General features: G+C 29.5%; 1 protein-coding gene across 3 annotated transcripts in view; it reads left to right on the top strand.

Annotated features, from left to right (window-relative positions):
- The window catches only part of LOC144835067 (uncharacterized), a 224,585-nt gene that overhangs the window by 183,315 nt on the left and 14,738 nt on the right, over positions 1–26,532 (top strand). For all 3 annotated transcript variants that reach the window (XM_078690086.1, XM_078690085.1, XM_078690084.1), the window contains exons 2-4: positions 22,193–22,291; positions 25,451–25,570; positions 26,185–26,281. In XM_078690086.1, coding sequence (XP_078546212.1) covers positions 22,193–22,291; positions 25,451–25,570; positions 26,185–26,281 — 316 coding nt within the window. The remainder of the gene's footprint in view (positions 1–22,192; positions 22,292–25,450; positions 25,571–26,184; positions 26,282–26,532) is intronic.

Below are 26,532 nucleotides of genomic sequence, written 5' to 3'. Positions count from 1 at the left end.
ATTATAGTTTTCAAAGTATTAAATACAAAATTACAAAAGTAATATAAAATGGAGACTGCTTTATTTTTTTTTATACATAAGCAATATTATAATAATAATTAATCTGATACTCTAGAATATAAGTTTAAAGTTGATTATTTTAATAAAATATAATATTTTTGGCATCATGTTGTACTACTCACACAGTGATAAAACCTAACATGGCTGTTCAAGTGAGGCAAAAGCTTCTCTTTTCACCTCCTTTTAAACAATTTAAAAATTTTACTAATGTAATATACAGTACATAAGTACTTTCCTATCTACCAGATTGTTGATTCAGACAGCTTTAACCAGTTAACATTTTTGATAATTTCCTTGGATGATATATATGATACAGGGTAAACAATTTTCAACACAAGTGCAACTGATTATCAGTGATTTAGACTCTCAATATAAAATCTGGTAGTGACAATGATATACCTTTAAAGCTGTTTTACAAGTAATCAAGTTTCCTTTTGCATTAGTGTTTAGTGGTTACAATAATATATAAACCACAAAATGATTTTCCAACTCTTTCTGTGTACCAATTTAATTGTACCCAATGTTCCAAAATAATTGATAAAAAATATTTGTAGTAATAATTAAATGCCATAAATATAAAATTTATAGAGGGCGACATTCAAGTTTATCTAAATTGTGTGCACAATAAAAACATGTTTGCTATTCATTTTGTATAACAAACAAATGGAATACTTTAAAACACATTTTTTTCTATTGTTCACTAATCGTTGTATACTTTATCGTTTTATAGCATTGCTATGTTTTAATATTGTTGGTGTTCCACTTTATGCTTTTTGACAATTAGGCTTAAATATTAGTTGTTACTGTGTGCAAAACAATATCAGTTTTTTTGTGGCAACAGTGTACAGTTATATGCTCTAATTTAAAATATTCAGATTCAGATTCAGATTCGATTTATTAAGTCATTCATACATAGTACAATGATAATTGTTTTCTTGGCAGAAAAACACAAGCAAAACAATACATACATAATATTTACATTCGTGATCAACTTGGAACTAACAACAACAACAACAAATGATCAGCAATAAAAAATACAACAGACCTAATGACCTATCTTTATAATCTTTAATGTGTATTATTATCAATACATAATGCTATACATTATGTTTTTTCATGCTATGGTCATAAATTTCCATTTGAAATACTTTATAAAACATTTACAATAACAATAGTGCCTTGATCATTTTATTAAATTAATATTATTTTTTTAAACAGTATTTAATCAAAAGGTGTATTGTCCCAAAATCATGAAAAATGAAGATTAATTAAATCAGATTTTGAATATGTTATTTTGTAGGGTTTTAATAAAGTTACTATAATCACTTCCGTAGAAAAAAAAAATAGTGTTTTCACTTATAAAATGACAAATAAATGGTTAATTCAACCAAAAACCCATTGGCTGCATTGGCTGGCAGCCAATTTGAACATATTTTCATTAAAACATTTAATTTTAAATTTTTTTCAGGTAAATACATTTTTTAGATCAAATTTTTTGTCAAAATGGATAACTATTATGTTACATTAAAATGGCACATTCAACAAAAATGTTGTTAAGAATAATTTTTTTTCAGGGGGACATTGCATTTTTAACAAAAACACTTAAAATTTCACAAACCTTCAATTGTTCTTACATATGATTTTGTATTTTAAAAGTGCAATTTTCACAAATTGTTTTTCAGACAAGTCACTTAAATGCCCTATGATCCCTGTGTATTATAATGATCAAAGATGCTAGTTGTACTGAATATTTTAGTATGATATGTCTTATTCATCATTTTTAGTAATGCATTTTGCCATACTCTCTTTTATTTTCAAAAAACACTACCAACTCCGTCCACCACCACCTCCTCATTAAGTGAAGAGCAATGACATTAAAGGATGTAACATAGACCCATATTAGACCCATTTTTAGTTTGTAATTATTTTTTCCATAATACATTACAAGGGCCTATACATTTTGTATTACACAGTTCCCTCACTCATCATTTATTTTACTTAAATTCTGTTTATATTGTTGGCACTTTCAGTACCAGTGTACTGTTTAATAAAAACCAAAAAATCTGTAAAAAATTTAATTTAATTTAATTTTTTAGACCTTTTTTACGAAACACCTTTTAATTGAAATAGCATTTAAAATAAAAGAAAAACAATTACCAGCATTAAACTAGATGATGATTTCATTTCATTATTCGGTCTATTTCAGTATATGCATAAAAAAAACCTGAAATTGGGGAGACCAGGGTCAACCTAAGTGAACTTAATCACTGAGCTATACGGTAATATTTGTTGTCTTAGTCTAATTTGGCATTTTTGGTCGCGTGCAAATGAGACTCTATAGCTCACTATGTCGGTCAGTAGATTGGTCGGTAAACACTAACTCAAATTTGCGCATTTGACTGCAGCCATGTATATAGCCTTGTTAATCATCTATTTAAATAATAATACATACAACATAGTATAAAACTGACTCCAAATAACGAGAGGCAAGCCATGATTCAACGTTTCGATCTTTATTTGATCATCATCAGGAATGATTACAAAATGTAAGCATTGTTATTATTATGGAATGCTTTATTAAATAGGTAACAGCAGTGAGCACCAGTCTGCACAGTCTGTAGTATAATTAAAATGATTCCATCTTCTATCATTGTTATATTTATTCATCTTCTTCATCATTATAAGACAATAACAAAGCAAACTCGTTTAAATATAAATCTACCCACTGTAATGTTGGTGTTAGTATAGTTATTTAATGTTTTTCATACTTTAGAACAATGACAGATTATCAATGCTTACTTTATAGCATTCATTCAAGTATAAGCAATAATGTCAGCAGTATACTATTTGAAAATCACAATATAAAAAGATCAACTTTAATGATTTTGTAAAGCTTAATATTTGTTTATACATTCTTTTAAATTCAAACTTTATTTATTTAGCTTACGAGGATGCTTGTTTTTCTTGTCTTACCATTATTGAATAAATGTTATTGAATTGAATTTAAATTGAATTGAATTCACAGCCACCACATATTATAATATACATTAATGACAAAATATGATGTTTTAATTAAGTTTAACTAAAAATGAAAAACTACAATGTGTATTCCCTTTGCGTACTGATCAGCCATTTTTTATTGTTGCAAGGTTTCAAAATGACGCAATGAACTTTACTCCGTCCATTGGATTGAATGTTAAATCAACCAAATATAATTCCCGATAATGAACAGAACAGAGTATGCTCAGTATACTGTGCATAAGCATGCGCAGATTAATATTTTGTGTAGACTACCGTATCCTTTCATCTACCGTCCCCCTTTGTCTACCGTCCTGTCATAAAGTCACTAGTAGGTTTTATTGTAAATTAACAGCAACAGCTAATACTAAATAGTAGTACTAATCATTGTCAGTATTTTCATTTCTATTGTAAATTAATAGTCAACAGAGACCTCTTAGAATCGGTCAGTCATACATTCTACTCATCCACCCTTTACCAAAAATTTAGGATTTTTAAAATGTCTTTCTTTCCATCATATATATTCATTTATGACTAACAATTTTATACTTATAGTATTCTACTGTAAAACAATAATACTCTCTTTGTCATTACATTCAGCCTCTTACATTAACATTCAAATTAATTCAGAATAAATACATTTGAATGATGAAGCCTAAAAAAAACCATAATAACTAAAATACAAATAAATTGGTATATTTCTATACTATTGTACATTTGATCAAAGAACTTATAACACAAGAATCTCCTGTTCGTCCGAAGCGCGTAACAATTTCGAAAGGCATTGTGGGATAGAAGCTAATGGGTGGCGCCATTTTGAGCCACCCATACTGTGTTTTAAATGCAAATTGAAGAACAGGAGATTCTTGTGTTATCAGTTCTAACTTCTTTGCTTTGAAGTAGATGATGATACATGAAACTGTTATAAAGCCTATCAAACATACAGTAGTAAGTCAACCAGAAATAAAACTTGGTTTACTAAAGCTTTGGTTGTCAACACAATGTAGGCGCTACGCAAGTGAGTTGACCAATAACAAGCAACAGTTCAGATAATCCATCACATTGTGATTGGTCAATTTGCTTGATTTAATTTACAAAAAAATTGGATAGACTACAGACAAATGGACAGACTAAATATTGGGACAAACAAACTTATTACATGCAATTATTACTCAGTAATCACCTCTGTAGTCCCATGGGTACTCTTTTAAATAGTTATTGATTACAGTGCCTTAAAATAATCTTTAAATAATAATTGTGTAAATTAATTTGACCAGGACCTTACTATGCCAATCCATATCAATACTTTGAGTTACAATTGTAGATAATATATTGATATTCATTTGTAGCTATACACTAGGCTTCATTATCTTAAGATTATTAGAGTATGCGTAACAGCAGTATGATCATACACACTGTTTATATTTTGTGTGGTGTAGTACGTACAGGGGTAGGCCTATAGCTACAGCAGTAGGTCATAATCACTATTTATATTTTATGTGGTGTAGTAGGTACAGTGGTAGTCCTATACTACAGCAGTATGATCATAATCACTGTTTATATTTTATGTGGTGTAGTAGGTACAGTGGTAGGGGTTCCTATACTACAGCAGTATGGTCATAATCACTTATAGGGCTGGAAATCATTGAAATATACACACTGTTTATATTTTGTGGTGCAGTGGGTACAGTAGTATGGCTGCATCAGTATGATCATACTCACATAGGGCTGGAAATTAAAAGTATGGTAGTATATGTGACCTGCTTTTAGTCAAGGTGACAAAGTTATTGAACTTGATTCTTCATTATGTTAACATTTAAATATTTGAATTAATACTAAAGATTTCTTAAAACAATAATTGCATTGCAAATGAAAAAGATACTGATACCCAGATTTTTTTCTAAATGTCAGGCCTTCTATCTGATGGTTTGTACCCTCTATATAATTGTTTGGCAACTTTTTCAATTTCATTTTCTAACTTGATACAACTAATTTTAACATTTGCTCTTCTAGTACTCCTTTTTAATTTTATCTGAATTGTTCACATTCCTCAAATGCATCATGTTCAAAGGGACTTTAATACCAAAAAACCATAACATCTTTATTATAGGCCTAATAGAGAGTTTGTTTATAATTATACATTTTTCCCATTGCATGCATCCATACATACAGGGTATCAAATATAACCCAATTGTACTAGGAATGTTATATGTAGCTTCAACATTATCCAACATCTTTGATCCAATATTGTGGTCAATGGGGATGGAAATTCACCACTTTTTGTATGTTTGTCTGTTTTTTGTTATTGCATGCATCCATACATATGGTGAATAAAAATGGCCACAATTAGGGAGAGCATGGGGTATTAATGAGGTATCAAACTTTACTTGATTGCAATTGTACTGCGTTTTAAACTATAATTGAAACTTGCCCTTGGGCAAGTACACTTACTAGTTTGAGATATACTTTTATTCAACTGTGATATATTATTGTAAAAAGATTCTTGTTGTTTTGTTTTTTTTTATTAACAAAAATGTGCATATTTCTAACATATTTATTTTTAAAATGTTAAATAGAATGGCAATAGAGCATTGCATCATGGTGCAGCAGGTGGTCATGTCGATGTCTGCCAAACATTGGTAGACATGGCAGCAGCAGTGGACCAACAAAATAATGTAAGTCATAAATTAATTTTTGTAATCGCATTCATGATCAGAATCCTAAATTTTGTACTTATTAATTTTAGATTAAAATGCTTGTTCCTGAAACAGAATTGCACAAAATGCATTCCTAAAGAATGTATATATTTTATTACGGTATAGAGGCTACTTGAATAATACCTTCATATTTTTTCTTATTTTCGGCAGTAACACCTATTAAGAAATAATCTTTTGGTTCACATAAATTTACCTACTGTCAATCGATAGTATTATCAGCATTCATGATACTGTGTCTATGAATGATGGGGTTGGGGTAAAGATATCAACATGACCAGAGGATTGGTACCTGCTGTCTCTTTTTTTATAAATTTGTTAAATTATTAAATCTGACTTTTGCATTTATGTACAGGATAGCACCATTTTAGTATTTGAATTGTACACATTTTTTGGTCTTATGTAGTAGGTTGCACTGCATTTCTGCAGGCATAATGCATATTTTTCTTGACTTTTTACATGATATCAACTATAACATTTCTATTTAGTATTTGAATTGTAGGTTATTTGGTCGTTGATAAGGCAAAGTATTTCTTGTAGTAGTAGGTTGCACTGCATATTTTTTGTTTCTTTCATATGAAATATTAAATCCATTACTGTAGTAGTACATTGTTTACAATATACAAATGTCCACTCACTCACTCCTATATATAGGAGATATGGAAAACCAATTCACGGTTTGTTACTTGGAGTTGTGTTATGATGATTAAAATTAGCAGAGGTTTACTTTTTACATCTCATAGTAGTTGATGAATCAAGTCAATACAATGACATCGTCCTGACAGAATCCAATATGGCCTGCAATTTTGCAGGAAAAAAACAATTGTTTTTCAAAATGCATTTTTTTGTCCATAAAATATACAATACAATGTACAATAGGCCTACTATCTTAAAACAAAACAGTAATTTGCTTGCTTTAAATTGATCGGTTATAAAATGCTACAAGAAATTATTGATAACAACAAGGCAGAAGATTGCACACACATGTTTAATAATACCTACAAACCATCAAGAAAGGACATGGACACGATTAAGACCTCAATTGGTTTAAAGAAAAACAAAGATATTATTATAATTAGAACGAATAAAGGCGCCAAAGTTAACATTATGATTATCGAACAATGTACAACGCTTGTATTAACAGAATTATTGACGACCCAACAAAATTTACAAAACTCCATGTATTAGACTCTAGAATCAAAAAAGAGGGATCTTTACAACAATTCTTACGAAACTAGTACAAAACAGGCGAGTTAGATGAAGCGACCTAAAAAGATATCTACCCAAAATGTTCGCACCCGCAAGATTATTATTATTTTTTTTTTTTTTTTTTTTTTTTTTTATTTCATCATATAATACATAACAAAGGAAAAACATAATCAAATAAAAAATTAAAATTAAAAGCAAACAAAAACAACAAAGATATCCATCTAACAAATTAAATAGAGGTTCATACAAATTATTCTAATCTCTAACAATTTCATATTTGATTTATAAATGCTTCTAATTTTATTCATTTTCTATTAAAAATACTGTCCTCAAAATTCTGATAATAAATAAATTTTTCCGTTTCATAAAACCTTTTTAACTCGTTCATAACCATTTTGATAGTTGGCTTACATTTACATAGTTTACATTTATAAATAAATGCTTTTACAATTAGAATAATTGCATTAATGGCTTTTAAATTAAAAAACTGATGCGCATCTTAGTATCCGAAAATTATGCTCTCTTTACTAAATATTAATTTCACTCCAGTTTTTTCTGAAATTTTTTCCTGGAGGAGGTTCCATATCCTTTTTACTATTGGACAATTACAGAACAAATGCTGAATGGTTTCGATTTGACCATCTCCAAATGAGCACATTGAAGTTTCTTTTATATTCATTTTAAATAATTGTTCATTTGTTGCAATTATTCTATTTACAATTTTATATTGAAAATATATTAAAACAATATTCATTGTACACGTATGTGGAGCTAGGTAGATTGTTTTCCATTGTTCGTTATTGAATACAAATTTATTTTCTGCCGATTTCTTTTGTGCTTTCCATGATTTAAACATTGAGTTATTTAAAACAACATAAAAAATACGACATCCCTTTCTTTGTTGAAAGAGTACTTTTATATGAAATGGAATATCTGGCAAAACTGTTTTTTTAATTTCACATATCATTAAATTGTTAAATTTTTCCATAAGAAGCCTTCTAAATCCTACTAATTTTATATAATTTATCTTAATACCATAGGTATCTTCGACTTCTTTTTTATTCATAAATTGCCCATTGCTGTTAAACAAATCATTAACAAACAAAATACCTGCTTTTTCCCAATTTCCATATCTTATACATTCGTTGCCTATTCTTATTACTTCATTATTCCAAATTTGCATTCGTAATAGCTCGTCAACAGACTTTGGATAATGACTAAAAATAAAATTACTCCATGCATCTATTACCTCTTTCCAGAAGAGAATTTTAACATTATCTCTAATGCTGGACAGACGTTTACAATTCGTTTCAAGTTGCATAGAGTTAGACAAATTTGTTATGTACTTAAATAACGTAAATATTGGGTTGTCTTCGGATTTATTGTTGAAAATTCTACGCAACCAAGTTATTTTTAATGACATAAAAAAAAAGTTTAAATCTACCATTCTTAATCCACCATGTAAGTAATCACTTTTCATTTGATGCCGATTTATTTTATCAGGTTTAATAAATTATTAAGACGTACTACGTATTCATTTGATGGGTTCGGTAAGGACATGATCATATGAATTAATTTTGGTAACAAGAGTGATTTTATAATGGTTATTTTACCAATTACTGTCAAGTTTCTTTTAGACCATTGGTTTATCATACGCTCTATCGTTAGAAACACTCTTTCATAGTTTACATTAATCATTTGAACTGCATCCAATGAAAAGTCAATACCTAAAATTGAAAATATGGCATTACCTATCCAGTTTATCTTTTTTCTTGTGTTTAACCTTACATTGCTACCTCTCTTACTACCTATCCATACAACTTTTGTTTTTTCTTCATTTATTCTTAAACCGGAAATACTCTCGTATGTATCCAGTGTATCGAGTATTGCATGCAGTGATGCTTCAGACCCATCAAGTATAATGGTAGTGTCGTCTGCATATTGAGATATTGTATATTCCTCATCTCTAATTTTAACTCCCTTAATTAGTTTGTTTTGCTTTATTAAATTATTCAATATTTCTGCACAAATTATAAAAATATATGGAGAAAGAGGGTCTCCTTGTCTACAGCCTCTTTCAATTTTAAAACGATTCGACATAGCACAGTTAACATTAACTGAGGAATACATTTTCGAATAAAAAATTGTAATCCACCTTCTAATAGACTCACCAAAGTTAAACATTTCCATGGCTCTATCAATGAATATATGTGAAACAGAGTCGAAGGCTTTTTCGAAGTCAATTAATAATAGCATACCGGGAATCTTTAACTGTTCACTAATGCATAATGTCATTCATTAGTCTAATATTTTCGCCAATAAATCTATCTGGCATAAAACCATTTTGCTCTCTACTAATAATATGACTTAATACATTCTTTATTCGATTAGCTATACACCCAGACGCTAACTTATAGGTGATGCTTAATAGTGATATAGGTCGCCAATTTTTTAAAAGGTCCCTTGGTTTATTCGGTTTAGGTTTAAGCGTTATGATTCCAATTTGTTGAGATTGAGATAGTTTTCCGTTCTTATACACCCAATCGAGCATTCTAACTAAATAACCACTAATATTAATCCAGAAAAATGTAAAGAATTCGGCGGAGAAACCATCTTGTCCGGGACTTTTATTGTTTTTCATAGTTTTAAGAACTTGTAATATTTCATCACTTGTTGATGGCCCCTCAATTTCCTCCTTTTGTTTTTGTGATAATTTTTTCATACTATTTTTTTCAAATATTGTTTTCATAGTTACAAGATCAATTTTATCGTCTTTGTTTTTGTACAATTTTTTATAATAACTTTCTACATTCTTTATAATTTGTTTATTATCAGTTATATCCTGACCCATTTCCCTCGTAATTTTATTCAAACTTTTATTTACAATCTTTTTATTCTCCAAATTAAGGAAGAAAGAAGATGGTTTTTCCCCTTGTTCCACCAACTGAGCTCGCGATCTCAGCATGATCCCTTCAATTTTAACCATACGTAATTGTTGTAATTCAATCTTTATGGAATTTAGCTCTTCAATATTGTTGTCCATTTCTGGACCAATTTGAAGTTCATCCATCTTTCTTTCAATTACATTAATTTTATCTTCTAATCCTTTTTCTCGCTTTTCATTTTCTTTTTTTAACCTTGAGGAGAACGAAATTGTTTTGCCTCTTATTCCTAAGAGCAACATTTCAAAAAATAATGCATCATTAATAGAAAGGAACAAATCTGAGACTGGGATATCCTTAATTGTGTCTCTTTTGTATGGCGACGCAGCATATAGTTCTGTAATTGTTTGAATTTCTTTTTTAACTATTTTAACATATTCCTCATTTCTTAACAAGCTATTATTGAACTTCCAATAGCTGATTCTATCTTTTTTCGTTTGTGTTAATACCTTTAAGCTAACCAAAGAGTGATCTGTACGATATCCTGGGTCTATTTTACATGTGTCTATTATTGAGAGTAATTCCTCTGATATCAAAAAGAAGTCGAGCCGTGCTTGTTTTAGTAGTTTGTGTTGTCGCCATGTAAACCTTTTTATGTCAGAGTGTATTGTTCTCCATGCCTCATTTCATTTTCTGACATAAGTTTAAGTACCATTTTTCTTGCTTTTGGGTTATTTGTATTAACATAGTTCTTGTTATCTATCAGGATTTAATGTTAAGTTCCAATCGCCACACAAAATTTTATGAGCATTTTCAAACGTATTCATGACTTGAATAATTTCTGTATAAAAATCTGGGCTGTCCGTGTTAGGACCATATATATAAATCAGTGTTGATTGTTTAGAATCAAATGTAAAATCTAACGCCAAGTAATTTCCGGACGTATCACTCTTTGTATTATACACTATACTATCAAGTAAATCATTAAAAAGAATTGCTACTCCCCTTGAATTGGAAGTACCATTACAAAAATAACATTTATCTCCCCAAATTGATTTAACATGTGCTTCTATTTTTTTCTAAAATGAACATCCTGTAAACACAAAATATCTGGCTTTTTAGCTTTCAAGTAGTTAAGTACATCTACCCGTTTCTTTTTATTACCAAGGCCCTGGCAATTCATAGACATAATTTTAATATCCCTTAGCATCATTAGTTATTAATTAGTTTTACAGTACTGTGATGATAAACACATCGCTCTATCAATTGCAACACATGATCTCAGGAAGTTCTTTTGGTACCAACCAGCCAATCAAAAGCCGGCTTTACGCACTGTATAAACACACATACCAAGTGTAGGAGGTATCGCTCTATCAATTGCGACAAATGAATGCTAGTTCAAGATTATTATGGTTTACCAAAACTCACAAGGACTTTGACAGTGATGGATCACCAAAAACAAGACCAATCATCTCTTGAATAGGAACATATAACTATAATAACAAAGCATTTAAGAAAATTAATTCAACCACTCATTTCGTTTACAATGATAATGCATATTATCAACAAATCTATGGTGTAAGTATGGGTTCGCCACTAGCACCAATATTATCTAATTTATTCATTCCTTTTGATCGTCTATCTAAAGACAAGGATTCAAGAACATATGGGTAGGGATAAAAATTCACATAAATACAAACATATTATCAACAATAGGAATTGCCTAGATCAATGCAGCAAAGAAAATTTCAAAATTATCGACACACAATCAAGGACTTACGAAAGTTGAAAAAGATCTCGAAAAAATCCGTAAAAGCAGCAGCTGATACTTAACAAACATATTTTGAATAATTTGACACCAAATACAGCTGTCTATGACAAGCGGTTACTAGTATTTAAAAAAAATGGCTGCCATCTTTGTTAACATCAAATTTTGAACCTTTGCGATAGTCCGATTTGTGTATTTTTAAAAATATTTTCATATTTTGCTGACTACAATTATTCACATGGGATTGTTAGACATGTCGACTAAGACGTTGTGATCAATTAGGTTGAAAATCTTTTTATAATCAAGCAGCATGACACGGCTCTCCATAAGCAGTGTCTTCAAACCATTTGTTCAATAATGAAACTTAAGAGCATCGATTGTTAATACACCTTTGGTGCATCCGAATTGCTTTCGGTTTTATTTTGGTTCTACTTTACAGTAGGTGAAATAATGAATGAATCTGTAACATGGCTTTCATGACCATAGTGACACACAGGATTGAGATCTTCAAACACAGACACAGGTTTATACACTCATACATTCAATTCCTGCTTGTCACCTTTGCAGAAGTTATTGCCGATATTTGTAAACGATGAGTGAGCACCATCAAGGTTGTTTGGTACGACGTCACCATGGAACACTTGTCACTTTGGAAAAGCTGACCAACATTTCTGGGGTAGAAATTGCAAAGAGATTTAGCCTATACAGTTAACCTTATTACGATAGTGGAAGTATTCAGACAGTTTCCCTTTGCTTAATAAACATTAACGTATGAATCATGTGTTTGAAGTAGCTGGCCTAAGGAATAACCCATGGTCCTTATTCGCAAATAGAATTGGTAAACATTTGGACTTTCTTTTTAGTAATTCTATCAGACAATAAAGCATCATCCATGTACATAACAAGTGGAATATTCACTCGGATTTGTATTGTAACTTATTAGCATGATGCATGATACTTTATAAGAAATGGCACAATTATACAGCCAAATAGGTCCCTTTAATCACTAACTAACACAATAATATCACAGCTTTGCTTTTGCTTGTTGTTATCTGCAGACAATTGGCTTGTCCTATAACTGTTTTTTAATCCAAAAATGCATCTTGTATCATAATAACTTACCTTCATTTGGCTTTCTTTTTTACAGTATGCACATTATGTTCGCAGTTTGAATTTATTTAAAATTCGATATCAAAATATACAAACATTTTGTTCACGTAATTCTTGGAATTTCCCACCATTTTAAAAAAATGGCTGAAGTTGAGCGAGAAAACATGCGCTCGACACAGTACCGTCTCTTGGAAGCTTGAGTAATGGCCAGTATTGAACACATGCAATTTGATTTCGCGATTTGAATAAAATAAATTTAATTAATCACACACTGTAAAAATTTATATCAAAATACAAAGCATTGTTCATGTAATCCGGGATGTTGTTGTGGTGGAGAATCCCCAGGATTACGTGAACAAAATATTTGTATATTTGATACCAATTTTTAAATAAATAAATAAAATTAATTTTATTTATATCGCGATCATAATGTATGTACTGCAGTCATACAGTCAACTACCAAACGGAATATACAGTCTGAAACGGCCAGCTTCCAACCAGCCTTTCTCAAATGCGTTTCAGCGGATTGCCATATAACACGTTTGGATGTGTTTCTGTCGTTTTGAATCATTTAACGTTGTTTCATATTGATTTTTGAATTTATTTATTAATTTAATAAGCAATATTTCTGTTTCTCTTTTTTGATAAACAAGTGCAATAAACTACTTATTAATTAGACAACCTGTGACTGAGTGCATCGGACAGTCAAACTGGCAATTTAAAAAAGCGATTACTAAATTTAAGGCAATACTGTATGGCAGGCTACATCAAACTATTTGGGTCGTCGGAGATGGTTTTTGTTTTAATAGAGGCATTGCTATTGAAGTTGCTACTAAATAATATACTGTAGTGTAGTATTATAGACTGAACCACTAATTACTACTTGAACCTAAAATGTTGCTCTTCTTCCTTTTTAGCTTACATACATTTTGCCATTTTGGTGCTTAATATCAGGTGAATGGTGGCACCACCTGCAGTTGATTGAATGTATCAGTTAAATGTTCTTGATTTTTAATTTCCAGGGGCATAGACCTATAATCATTGATACAACCTTATAGGTGTATTATTTATTCTACTGAACTGAAGTATCTTAACCTCCATCTATCTTGTCTATAGTTTGTTAAAACTCTTCTCAAAATGAATTCACAAGGTTCTTCTAGATAGGTTAGTCATCACAACAACATTGTAATCATGATTGTCACACATGTAAAATCAGTATAATTGCAGTATGCCTGTATTCACCGTGTGGATCATTAAGTTCATTCAGCTACTTAATGCTAAAATACAGAACTCATTTCTATTGTACAATTCAAGGAGAGTAGATCTACACAGTTTGTAACATTCTAATCCATTGCTCTTTTGATTTTATATTTTAAGTTACATTAAACAAGAAATATTTCTTACAAAAAACGCTGCTCGACATTTAAAAATTAATCATTGTTCTTTCTTCAGATATATTGAATGATTAATTACAATTGTTGATTATTCATTTGCGATATTCTATTTTCTATATTATATTTATTATGACTAAATAAATATATATTTATGACTACATATATGTAATAAAACGTTTCTTGTGTTTTTATACAACTGATATTAGTCTGGTCAAAAATCACCCTCACCGTGGTATAAGAACTTACCCTAACAAAATTTCATCCGTAGGTCCTATGTATATTGGTAATAACATTTCTTGATGTTGCGTCTTGAGAAAATTAGACTTTTTTATAACCATGTCGCCTCATGTCGTATTATTGTATACAGCAAATGCGTACGAAGCGTGACTGACATTACGAGATGCCGTTACCGCCAGTTGAAAAATACAATAACAAAGCTATAAAACCTACGACATTAACAGTTTCTACAATAATTTAAGTATAGTTTACAATAAATTATATAATAAAATACATAACATATAAAGAAAACCAAAGTATAAACTAAAATATTTACAGATATATGTTTAAAAATGTTCAAATACAATATTCCATATAATAAAGTGCGCCCTCACCCGTCATATTTTTATCGAACAATTTTAACTGTACCTCAATGAATTAAATATAAGATTATAATACGAAACCTGATGCGGTTTGTTAGTTTATTGCCTCTTTTTTTTAAACGCAAGTGGCAGAATATACTTTTCTAATTTATTTATAATTTTTATCATGGAAAATAAGGATTTTATATATTTAAACACATTACAACCTCCAGTATACCATCATGATGGATTATCTGCATATTGAATATCTGCTAACACGTAATGATCTCTAATATCTGGTTTTATTCGGGACATTCTCTTTTTTTTTTACTGCATTACTTGCATGAATATCACAATGCATTGCATATTTTGAACTGTCATTCGTGATTATAATCAATGTTAATTAGAGTAAGAATCATTTAAATGACAATCCATTTCCGATATATAAAGATGAAATGAATAAAGTCGTCTGAAATATTTTCTCATTTTTGTTAAATTTTCTTTGAATTGTCTATTGACATCCATATCGTATAATGTGTGAGACAATTTCGTGTTTTAGAAAATGTAATCCTCCCCCAAAGATTTTTTATATAAAGTTAGAAGACGTCTGACGGATATAGTATTCTAATTTTTAAGAGAACACTGTGTTATTATTTTACACAGCTATCGTAACCCACCGACCGATGATGACTATCGGGACACAAAACTGATTTTCTCTGAAAGATATATTGTCTTCCTTAATAAATAATTCTTAAACAGTTCTTTGTTGAGTAAGTCATTTTAAAGTAATTTAAAGCAAAAAATAGTCAAATTGGCTGCCAGTCAATGGGGTTTAGGTTGAATTAAACTAATGTGTTAATTCTCCCAAACCTTTTTAGTAGGCGTGTGCAACGCAACTCTACAGCTAACTATGTCGGTTGGTCAGATGGTCAGTCGGTCGGTTGGTAAACACTAACTCAAATTTTAGCACGCAACTGCAGCCATGTATGGCCTTGTTAAATATTGTTTAAATGCATTAATCTTTTCTTCTGACCAAAATAAACAGTCGTACTCGAATAACGAAAAATATTTGAAAATGCATATAAAACTTTTGTTCTGGGCTTTACTTTCTCGTCCCAAATGAGAACTTTCAGGTCGTGGAGGTGAACCGATCATTTATGAGATGCTTTTTTGTATTTAATATGTCACGTCTTATAAAAAGGAGAATTGGGTAATATGTCGTGTTGTCGCGAATCTTACATCACACTTTAATTTAGTGAAATGTGAATGGAAAAACGGGAAAATACCTTAACTTTAGAATACCCAAAATTTTGGGAGATGACTTCGAATTTAAAGAATCTTCATGGATGACGTTTATTGGCTCATAAACTTCACACATCGGTACGATGTGGAGGCCAGATGGATTCAGAGAGGATCAAACCGGCTCCTCCTCCCCATTGGCAGTGGGGGAAGCGGTGGGTGGCGGCGGATGAAAGGGAAAAATGAAAAATGTTGATAAGATTCAGATGAATTAAATGATGATTTAATTTCAAGCTGTTGCACAGTAGTGTAAAGCTGAAATTATGGAAGATAGTGGAAACTGACCTATGCAAAAAAGGTAAAACTGAAATAGAAAATGAAAAACATATGATATTTCTTTGTAAAACAATCCAACCAGTCTGGAGAAAGTTTGATTCAATGATTGTAACATGTTTCCCTGCAAACGAAACATGCCGTCAATTTTCCAGTTGGATATAAAACATTGTTACAGGGAATACTAACAGCAAACTCATAAATGAACTTATTTCTATTTTCTATTTTTGTATTAATAAGTCATGTTTTACCTATAATTTATTAAAGATGTATTGTCCCTTGAAACACAAAAAATGAAAAAAAAAATATTCTAAATTTAAATTGGCCATATCAAAGTAATATTAAAGTTATTCACTTTAAGTCGAAAATTCGAGCCAAAAACAACAAGTTTACGTAATTAACAGGTAAATTAATTTGATTACATTTCGTCTGGAAAATCATCACGGGCGAAAGTAAACAAAGATTTCAAACCACGAGTATGCATTATGCATGATGCTAATTTGGATTGTTTACAACTCGTCGCGGTTGAGAAGGTGTTTTCACACAGATCGCGAGGAAGTTTTATGATTATGCATACAGAGTAGCCAAACAAGCACGTTGCATTATGAGATATGTTTTGATCGAAAACTTTGACTGGAAGTCAAAGTTATTTTTCGAACAAAAAAACGTCTGTATTTCGGTTAAATTATTATTTTTGACTAATTTTTGGTGAAAGTTAATAACTATTATGATACTTCAAAATGACCCACTTTTTTTTGAAATATAAAAAAAAAATTTTTTTTTGAATTAGTCAAAGGGACAATACATCTTTAAAGGAAGAAAATGTTTCACAAACAATATGGAACGTATACAAAACGGAACTTTCCAATTTAATAAAATATGAAAACGCATGTAACTTTATCAAAGCTGAACAAAAATGGGCTATTAACGTAAAAGAAAAACTGTTAGACTTTTTTAGTACGTTTTGATAGTTATAAACATATATCTATGCTCCTCCGTAATACGACGAGGATGAAAAAAATTTGCTATCCAATTGAAGTTGAAAAATACCATAAAAACCCCAGTGGTCTAAAGGTTAAGAAAAATCTGCATATCAAGCAAATTGTTCCGGTTTTCGAAGTTTTACATCCGGGTATGAAGCGTCTCGCATACACACAGAGCCAAAATACTATTTTGGACTTGCACAGTGTATGGACTCTAACCTTACGGTTTTCATTAAATAGATCATTCCATGCTATCCATTCTAAATACCTTATTTTTCAAACTTTTGCATTCTTCTTACTCATCTCATTCATTTTTGTCTTGGTGAAAAGGGAGGGTATTTTATATTCCTCCCCTGAGTTTATAGCCTCTCTACCCGAACACAAACATGAGCTTTATAGAATAATGACAACTGTCAAACGTTTTTAATCAATTTTTATCGTCTTTTATTGGCATTTTGTTAATTATTTTATATATTTAAATTACTTTTTTTTAAATGTAAAATAACGAATGCAATGTTTTGTTTACTTTTAACATTGTTACATTTAAACGAAAGGAAAAAATATGCTAGTAAAAAATATATTTATAACAGAGTATGATAATAAAAGTGGGACGAACTCACAAAAGACCAAAAAAAAAAAAAAGATTCAGATGAATCCCAAACCAGCCCTTTTGATACGCTCTTAATTTTTGGAAAGTGAAAGTACTACAGGTATCATCTTTCGTATACGCGAAATGGATTATCATTAAATGATTGGTTCTTATTCTAATTAAGATTATAATCGCGAATGATAGTTCAAAATATGCAATGTATTATGATATCCACGCAAGTAATGCTGTGAAAAAAAACTAGGAGATCATTTAAAGCGTCCGATATAAAGCACTATAAAGTATAAATAATCCATCATGATAATAGGTATATTAGAGGCTGTAATGTGTTTAAATATATAAAATCCCTTTTTTCCATTATAAAAAATAGATATAAATTTGTAAAAATATAATATTCTGCCTCTTTCGTAAAAAAACAAACTATTCAAACCGCATAAACTCAAATTTGGCCATTGCCGTGGAAATACATGTGTGAAATAAAAAATACTTCATATTTGATGTGCAAAATTTGAAAGAAATCCATTTTTTTTAGTCTGCCACTATTTTTTATATTTCTTTGATTCTTACAGACATGGCTCTTAATTAGTGTAGGTTTTATAGCTTTGTTATTGTATTTTTCAACGGGCGCTAATGGCGTCTCGCAATTCCTAGTTACTGTATATTTTAAATGATTATTGTTGTAATTACAATAATTACCATTTATTGTCCTTATGCTTCCTGTTTGTTTTTTTGTTTGTGTGTGTTTTGTTCTGTCTTTTTGTTCTTTTTTTTTTCCTTACACACAATTTTTTACATTTATTGTACCTGGCTTGCCTACCACAAATGTCAATTTGGAGTAATCCAATTGATGTATAACTTCTAGGGCTTTAGCCTCTTCTTTTTAGCATTTTTAAAAAATTTGACAAAGTTTTTTTTTTTTTAAGCAGAAGTATATTTATTATTTATTTTAATTATTTATATTTGGCAAATGTTAACGTTTTATTTGAAAGAAGAAGTAATAAATGTTACTTGAAATGAAATGAATTTATAAATTACTATTAACTATTAAGAAAACAAATCAAATAGTTTATTCATATCAACGATATTGCAGAATTATTTTACAACTCTTTATAGAGTATGAAAAAAAATATTGACATGTATGTGTTATTATTAACTTCTTTAAATTGTATTAATCTATTAATACATTTTTCCTGTTGTATCTTTTGTGGTCATTTTTAGATTTTATTTTTCATGTGTTTTATGCACACATTATGTTTGTGAACAAGCTCTGTTACAAAAATGATTTTATTATTATTATTATTATATTATAACTTATATTATCAAGGTTCTATCTTTTATTTTTAAATGAATCCCAAAAGTTTGAGACGTGTCAGTCTGTAATAGTGTAAAAGCTGTGGACAGAGATAAAATCCTTTTATTTGTAGTATAAATAAAGCATGGCCTCCTGAGCTCCATTTTATTCTTTCAAAGTTAAAATAATATATATACTAAAAGGAAAATAATATGTGTTACTAAGTCACATATCCATGGTGATTGTGATGACAGGCCCCGACTCTATACTATACCTGATATTACGATACCATCTGAATTAAATAAGCCAATGTGTAAACAATTCTGAATACTAATTAAGTCGATTATCAATGACTTAAACAATTTAGCATTCCTATAATGCTAAAGCCTTTTAATTTGTATATTATATCTTTCTTTTTTTTCTAATTATAACTGTTTTTAATGTTTTATATACACATTATTATACATGGATAAAAAGGTTAAAGAATACACTAAAAAAGAAAGAAAAAGGGAGAATTACATTGAACAACAACAAATAATATTGCAGATTGACTTGTTTCTATTGTGAATAAATGATTTTTTGGTCTTTTTTTTCTATACCCATGGTTATTTTTAATATTATATGGATCAAGTATATACAACAATTACGAAAAAAGTAGGATTATATTGAATAACAATGATCAAATAGATTATGAAGAACCTTGACCTTGAACTACTGTATTACTGATTAACTTATAAAATTGATAGTTAACTGTAATAAAACTACAAATTCAAAACGTATCCATACCAAAACAGTCAATTCATGGTGATTGCACATTTATATTGGCAAGTTTCATCACATCTCATTTTTTAAACAAAATGTAAAATCAACAATTCTGATAGCTGCCAGTGACTTTGTCCTTGTCTATTCGGTCCTAATGACCAGTTATTTAAACAAATTGTCTTGTCCACAGTCCATTTATGTAAATTAATTTTTAAATAATTTTGGTAAATGGTGTTACTTCACTATTTTTCCATGTGTTTTTTAGATGGGGTGAGGAAGGTTTTCTTATCTTAATAGACAGACCATTTTAAATTATTTTACCAAAAATAAAACCAATATAATACAATTCTATTAAAAGAAAAATTGTTTATTGAAAAGTAGTGTTATTTGTGTCATACATTACACATGTCATCTCTAACTCTTATGAAAGGTATTTTGGGTTGCTTTCACAAGCAAACACTAACTTCCAATAGGCCAATAGGTGCCTGTGAGTTTGTTCATATCAAGACTGGGGCTTATCTTAGCAAACCTAAAATAATTAGCTTTCTAAGATGCTTAATTTTTATAGGCATTTGTACGATTACAAAATAAAGTACACGCATACTTCTTCTTGGTTAACTGTACAACAACTAGGTCTACAAATTCAAAACTTATTGAGGCCTTACATACATTCAATTCATAGTGATTATTTAAAGTGTTTATATTTTAGTCGCGTGCAACGTGACTCTAACAGCTCACTATGTCGGTTGGTCGGTAAACACTAACTCAAATTTGAACACGCGACTGCAGCCTTGCTATTATCTGTTCTGCACCATACACTAATAATCCTCCTTTAATCTCTGTGGCCTATAGGAAATAATATAAAGCAGTGAAGGTGAATCTTATGGAGAAGTCCTGCACAAGCCGGGCTTATTCAACAAATATTTAGTTTAAATGTAGATATATTTTTTAGATTAACTATATCGAGAACGACAATTGAAAAAAAGCAATTTGTATACAAAGATCGTTTTAGAATACACTCATGGTGATTACACTTTCTTGGCTCTTAAGTCCACGGCGAAGAATGAATGGGCATTGTGGTGATATTGTCTGATTGGTTGATTTGTGTCTGCCATATTGGAGGGAAGCTCGCCAACAGATGGACACGTTTCAAATGCATTGGAGTTGACGATCTCTTAAATCTATGTGTACAGTATATTGTTAGGTATTTTATTTTATTCAATCAAAACCAACAGCGATAATTACCACCACTTACAGGTTTGAAACATAAAACAATACAGCATCAAGAATAAGTAACAATAAAATACAAATAATAAGTATAGATCAAGATGCCACAAACAATTTAAAAAGTGATGCTATAATAATAAACACTGAAAATGATATAGTGTTCAATTCGAGTGCATTATTTACGACGGATGGTGTATTTCAAAGGTTCAAGAAATATCCTTCAGTTCTCCAGTATAAGTTTGCTTTAAGTATATATAATACCTTGCCATTATATATTCCTTTAACAATCATAAATCATACAGATTAGATAATGCATTTAATAATTTTCTATCAATTTGAATAAACTAGGAAATATCCTTCATTTTTTTCAGTACAATTAACTCTTCAATCATAAATCATACAGAGATAATGCATAATATTTTCTCGTATTTGTATAATTTTCGAATTTGAATAAAATAGGTGTTTTGTTAGTCAATACTGTATTCCAATTTAGGAACAGCTTAATCACAAAATAATGGGATCATTGTGCACTTTTTAATATTAATAATTCATTATACGATGTAATGATACTTTAACACTTCTTTATTGTATCTTGAACTTTGTTATTATCATTGATACAATAATACATGAATCAGGTGTCAAGTGTCAACAATTATAGAGCATTCATATTAACAGTTAATGTTGACTGATATGGTTTTACTGTACCTTTCATCTCATCTTGAAAATTAAAAAAGTCAATAAAAATTAATCAAATATTAAAAATAATACAAATATAAATAAAGCTGATATTGATGATATTGATTGCAATTTGCCTAATGAGGTTTGATGATTAAAATGAGAACTCAACAGGGTGAATTTTCAATACAAGATGTAGGCCTACTGTAAGTAATAATAACATGCCATTCTTTTAAAATACAAAATAAATTGGCAAATTGATGGTAAATACCACTTAAAAGAGTTTATATGAAAGTATTTGTATGAAAAATTTGAATTATCATATGCATTTATTATTTTTAGAATGGAGACACACCTCTGCTTGAAGCTGCATATAAAGGTTTTCATGAAGTCTGCTTGGTCCTTCTCAATAAGGGAGCTGATGCAAATTACCAAAACAAGGTACTTTCACACATTGTATTTCAAACATTTTCAAATACATAGGTGGCCAGTACAATTAAATTAATAATTTATGTTTTGTCATTGATACTGGGATTGTAGGATAATTCAAAATTAGTACTAGTTCAAAATCTAGACTAGTAGTATATTTAAATTTGTTTGAAAATGTATACCACAAATACTTGTTGACATGTGCACAACAAATAGTTTGTTTATTTTGCTTTGTTACCCTATTTTGTAAAGAAATTAATCAGAGCCTTATCATTAAAAGTTTACATTATTTATATATGCAGTATGTTTATTTACATATTTCTTGGTAGCAGAACTGAAGCTCACCTTATTCTGTCATATTTCCTCATAGTGGTTTGAATTCAGTACTTTGCATTTCATGTGCCATTTCTAATGCCTTACTGTACTGTATATTTTTCCCCCTTGACCATAACAAATCTTTAAAACTCAATTTAAAAAAAACATTTCTTCTTTTCTATTGTTTGTGACTGATTCTACTATGTCTTGTCACTCAATAAATATTATTTACCACCAAAAATGTACATTGTCTCTATACTTTACCTATATTTCCTGATGACTTTACTTTTACCTGGAAAGACTAATTACCAAAAAAAAAGGTGAAAATCATTGTGTAGTTAAATGTCATAAATGAGGGCACAATTATTGTTATTATTTTGGAGGCATTTTATGCATGGATTACCACAATGCTTTCTTTATATTTATGTTATAATTTAAGAATCAGTTTTTAAAAATGATTTGATAATGAATATCTGCTATTTAATTAATTATGTATGTTTAAAATAAAAAAACAAAAATGAAATTAATTCTAAATAGGCTATGTAGTTTTTCTTGGTCAGAATAGCATGTAGCTTGTTAGGTTGAGTTAATTCACGGAGGTTTGCGCAGGTTTTTGGGGTTTGTGCAATTTAGCAATACCCCTGTGTTATTGATCTTGATCATCAAGTTAGTGGGGGTTGTAATATATTCCTGTCAGTCTGGATGGCAATATACTATATGGTGACAAAAATAATAATACCTAGCCATGTCCTATATTGAATCCCAAATTCATAAGTTTTTATGTAGACTTTGACAATATTATTTGCATACAAACCAGCAGCCACTTCCAGACATGAGGCACTTTTGCGCTACCTAACAGATAAAAGGCAACGCCATAGGGGGCGCAATTGCGTTTGCGAAGGAGTTCACAATAACACTGGCAGCTAGGTTTCTCAAAGGTAGGACCCCTTTTAGCAATGGGCTTAGCATCCAGTGAAGCTAAAATCCCTTCTAAAACTGTGCGATAAATCGTGACATTTTGATGCCGGACATAACTACTAATTTCACCCCATCATTTCCCATACTTGTGTTACCAAGTCCTCGGTAATATACCTCATAAATGCTGCACCTCCCTGTATGGAAATATTTAACAGTGACTTTTATATTCATGCAGCAAAAACTGGATAACAAGATATGAAGCAACAAACAAAAATTTATATAAATATATCTTACACAAAGAATGAATAGGTTCACATTAAAAAAATGTATAGTTCCTGTTGTACACACGTAACTGATACATTCACTTTGTGGTGATTGGCCATTGTATTGGTCTAAGTTTCAAAATGACTTCACAAGCTTTGTTCAATCGCATTTTAAAAATAAACTTTCAATGAACAATTCTGATAATTATTAGAACTGTGCATATACTGGACTTATACAAATGCACAGAGTAATTGTTTGTTTTTTATAATCATTTACCGCCTACTGTCTCATGTAAAACTTCTAGGTTCCTTACTCCAAACATGACTTTGAGTTAACAACTCATAAACTATTATTTTTTGATTGTTGAAAGAGAAATTGAACTTTAATGTATCACCTGGTTTCCACCTTATACGTCCTTGAAACTCATCAAGACCCAGATACAATCACTCATAAATTTATACAATTTATTGCAATACTTTCTATTATTTTGTATATATATTTCTTTTCATGCAAAATCAATCTGCAAATGTTGCATGGCTCTTATCATCAGACCAGGTACATTGCACCTACTTTCTTCCAAACTCATTGTTAACAGTTCTTAAACAAAATTGGCTTCATTGTCTGTTTAAATATTTTGATTTTGATTATATAATTTTTGATATGAATTGATTTTTTGTAAAATAACATAATATTAAGTACGATCTAGTTTCCTTAATAAACCTTGTAGTTGAATGTCTCGTAAACATCCTATTATTCTTATAATTTTGTTATCAATATTTTGTTGTAACCATCAATTCATTTGTAATATTGAAAAAAAGCTAATTATTTTAATTTTTGATTTAATTTAGTGATTGAAGCATGAAAGTATAAAATAGTGCTGTATGTAAATACAGTGTAATTCAAATGCTGTTGGTTAATATTTTAACTAATTTCATATAATTCAAATCATTTTCTTTGCATCTTTTATTCACCACTGATGTAATATATGTTATGTTATTAATGCAACTCTTAATAGATGGTCAAGGGTCAAATAATAAATATATATTGCTATTGTATACTATTTATTTTCACAATGTGGCTAGAGCAAACTAACATTTAACAATGTTGTTGCTGCCATATTTTTCTTTAACGTATTTATATTGATGTTCTTTTATATTAGAAAGATAAGTTGCAGATTTAATTATAAACTCCTTGGTTGTTTAGGAAATTGTGCAATAACCACTATAAAAAGGTTCCAGTTCCAGTATTTAAACATTTCATAAGTTAATTACATTTGTTTTAAACATGCTTAAATGTCAAAATAAAATAACTATTATTATCATGTTAATTATGTTTGCATGATGATGCACAATAACACTGATATGTCTAAATCATTCATGATTATTTTTGTTTATTTGAAATTGGAATTTGCACTATTGCAGTAATGTCTAGAAGAATAGAGAAAGAGTTAAAAATTACAATAATAAAAAGATTGCCTTTGTTAATACCACAAGGGATTTGATAGATTACAGTTATGTTAGGAAAATACAGTTTTCGATTACAGAAAATTGTACCCGTGGAAAAAAATTATTGGATGCCCGTATTGTTGTTTGAGTGGTGGTTTCCTTGATTACTTTTTTCCATTCAAAATATTCAGTATGGTTTGTGCACATTATTGTCATCTTTTTTTTCTAGGATGGTGACACAGCCCTGCATGCCTGTGCTCTGAGTGACCTTACTTACGATGAGCACAGAAACACTATGGTGTGTTTCATAAAGGCTCATGGTAGAGGTATTATTTCAAATAAAAATAAGGTAAATTATTTGAGTTAAAACAATTAGAATAATAACAATAATTTTATAAAATAATATATTAAATAATAAATGATATTCATTTTCATTTTTCATAAGAGCTCTTTTTGTAAATAATAAATATTAATTAATAATTAGATTAAATCAGATATATTAATTTACATTTTATGATCAAAGGTATTACCTTAATGATTAAATATGTGATAGTGTATGCTTTTGCAATGATTATAATTAATATTTTTAGAATGAAATGTTCCTGATAAATGTTGTATCTGTACCAAAAATACTTTGTTTCCATCTCAATATTGTTGTTCATAGCATAAACTGACCATCTAATTTGAATGCATTGAAATTTATAATATAAAAATTAACATTCGTTTTTATTTATTTGCTTTTACATATTTATTATTTTATTAAATATGTCTAATTTGAATGAAATACAAATAATAATATTAATTATAAATCTACCGTATATCAATCATTGTTTTATTTACAGTTTTGTTTATGAAAAGTAGAAACTTGAGGATTGTCACAATCATGCCTATTATTGTATGTTATTATGAATTTTGTAATCACTAATTTCATTCCTGGATTCTTACATTTTATTTCTTTGTCAGAATGGCAAATCTGTTATTGATTTGTACATTACAAATGTATGTGGAAAATATGAAGATGTCAAAGCCCAAAAGGAAGAAGTAATGAAATTGTTAAAAGGTTTGAAAGTTTAAATACAGTACAAAACAAGTTTGTTCCACAAAAAGCTTTGATAAGTAATCTTGAAAGCAATTCTGTGATTGCCCATTCCAAATTGAAATAATTTAAGGTCACCTATATCCAACTTATAGTCATAGTCCTTTTAAAATAATTTTGTGTGTGATCTGAATTTATTACAGTTATAATAATAATTTCTTTCATGCATTTATATATACATCGTTGATTTTACAAAGAGTAAAATAGATCAATTA

This window comes from Antedon bifida, chromosome 2, assembly GCF_963402885.1.
Source record: "Antedon bifida chromosome 2, ecAntBifi1.1, whole genome shotgun sequence".
NCBI lineage: Eukaryota > Metazoa > Echinodermata > Crinoidea > Comatulida > Antedonidae > Antedon > Antedon bifida.
Note: the sequence above shows the minus strand (reverse complement) of the source record. Positions and strands in the feature narration are given on the sequence as shown.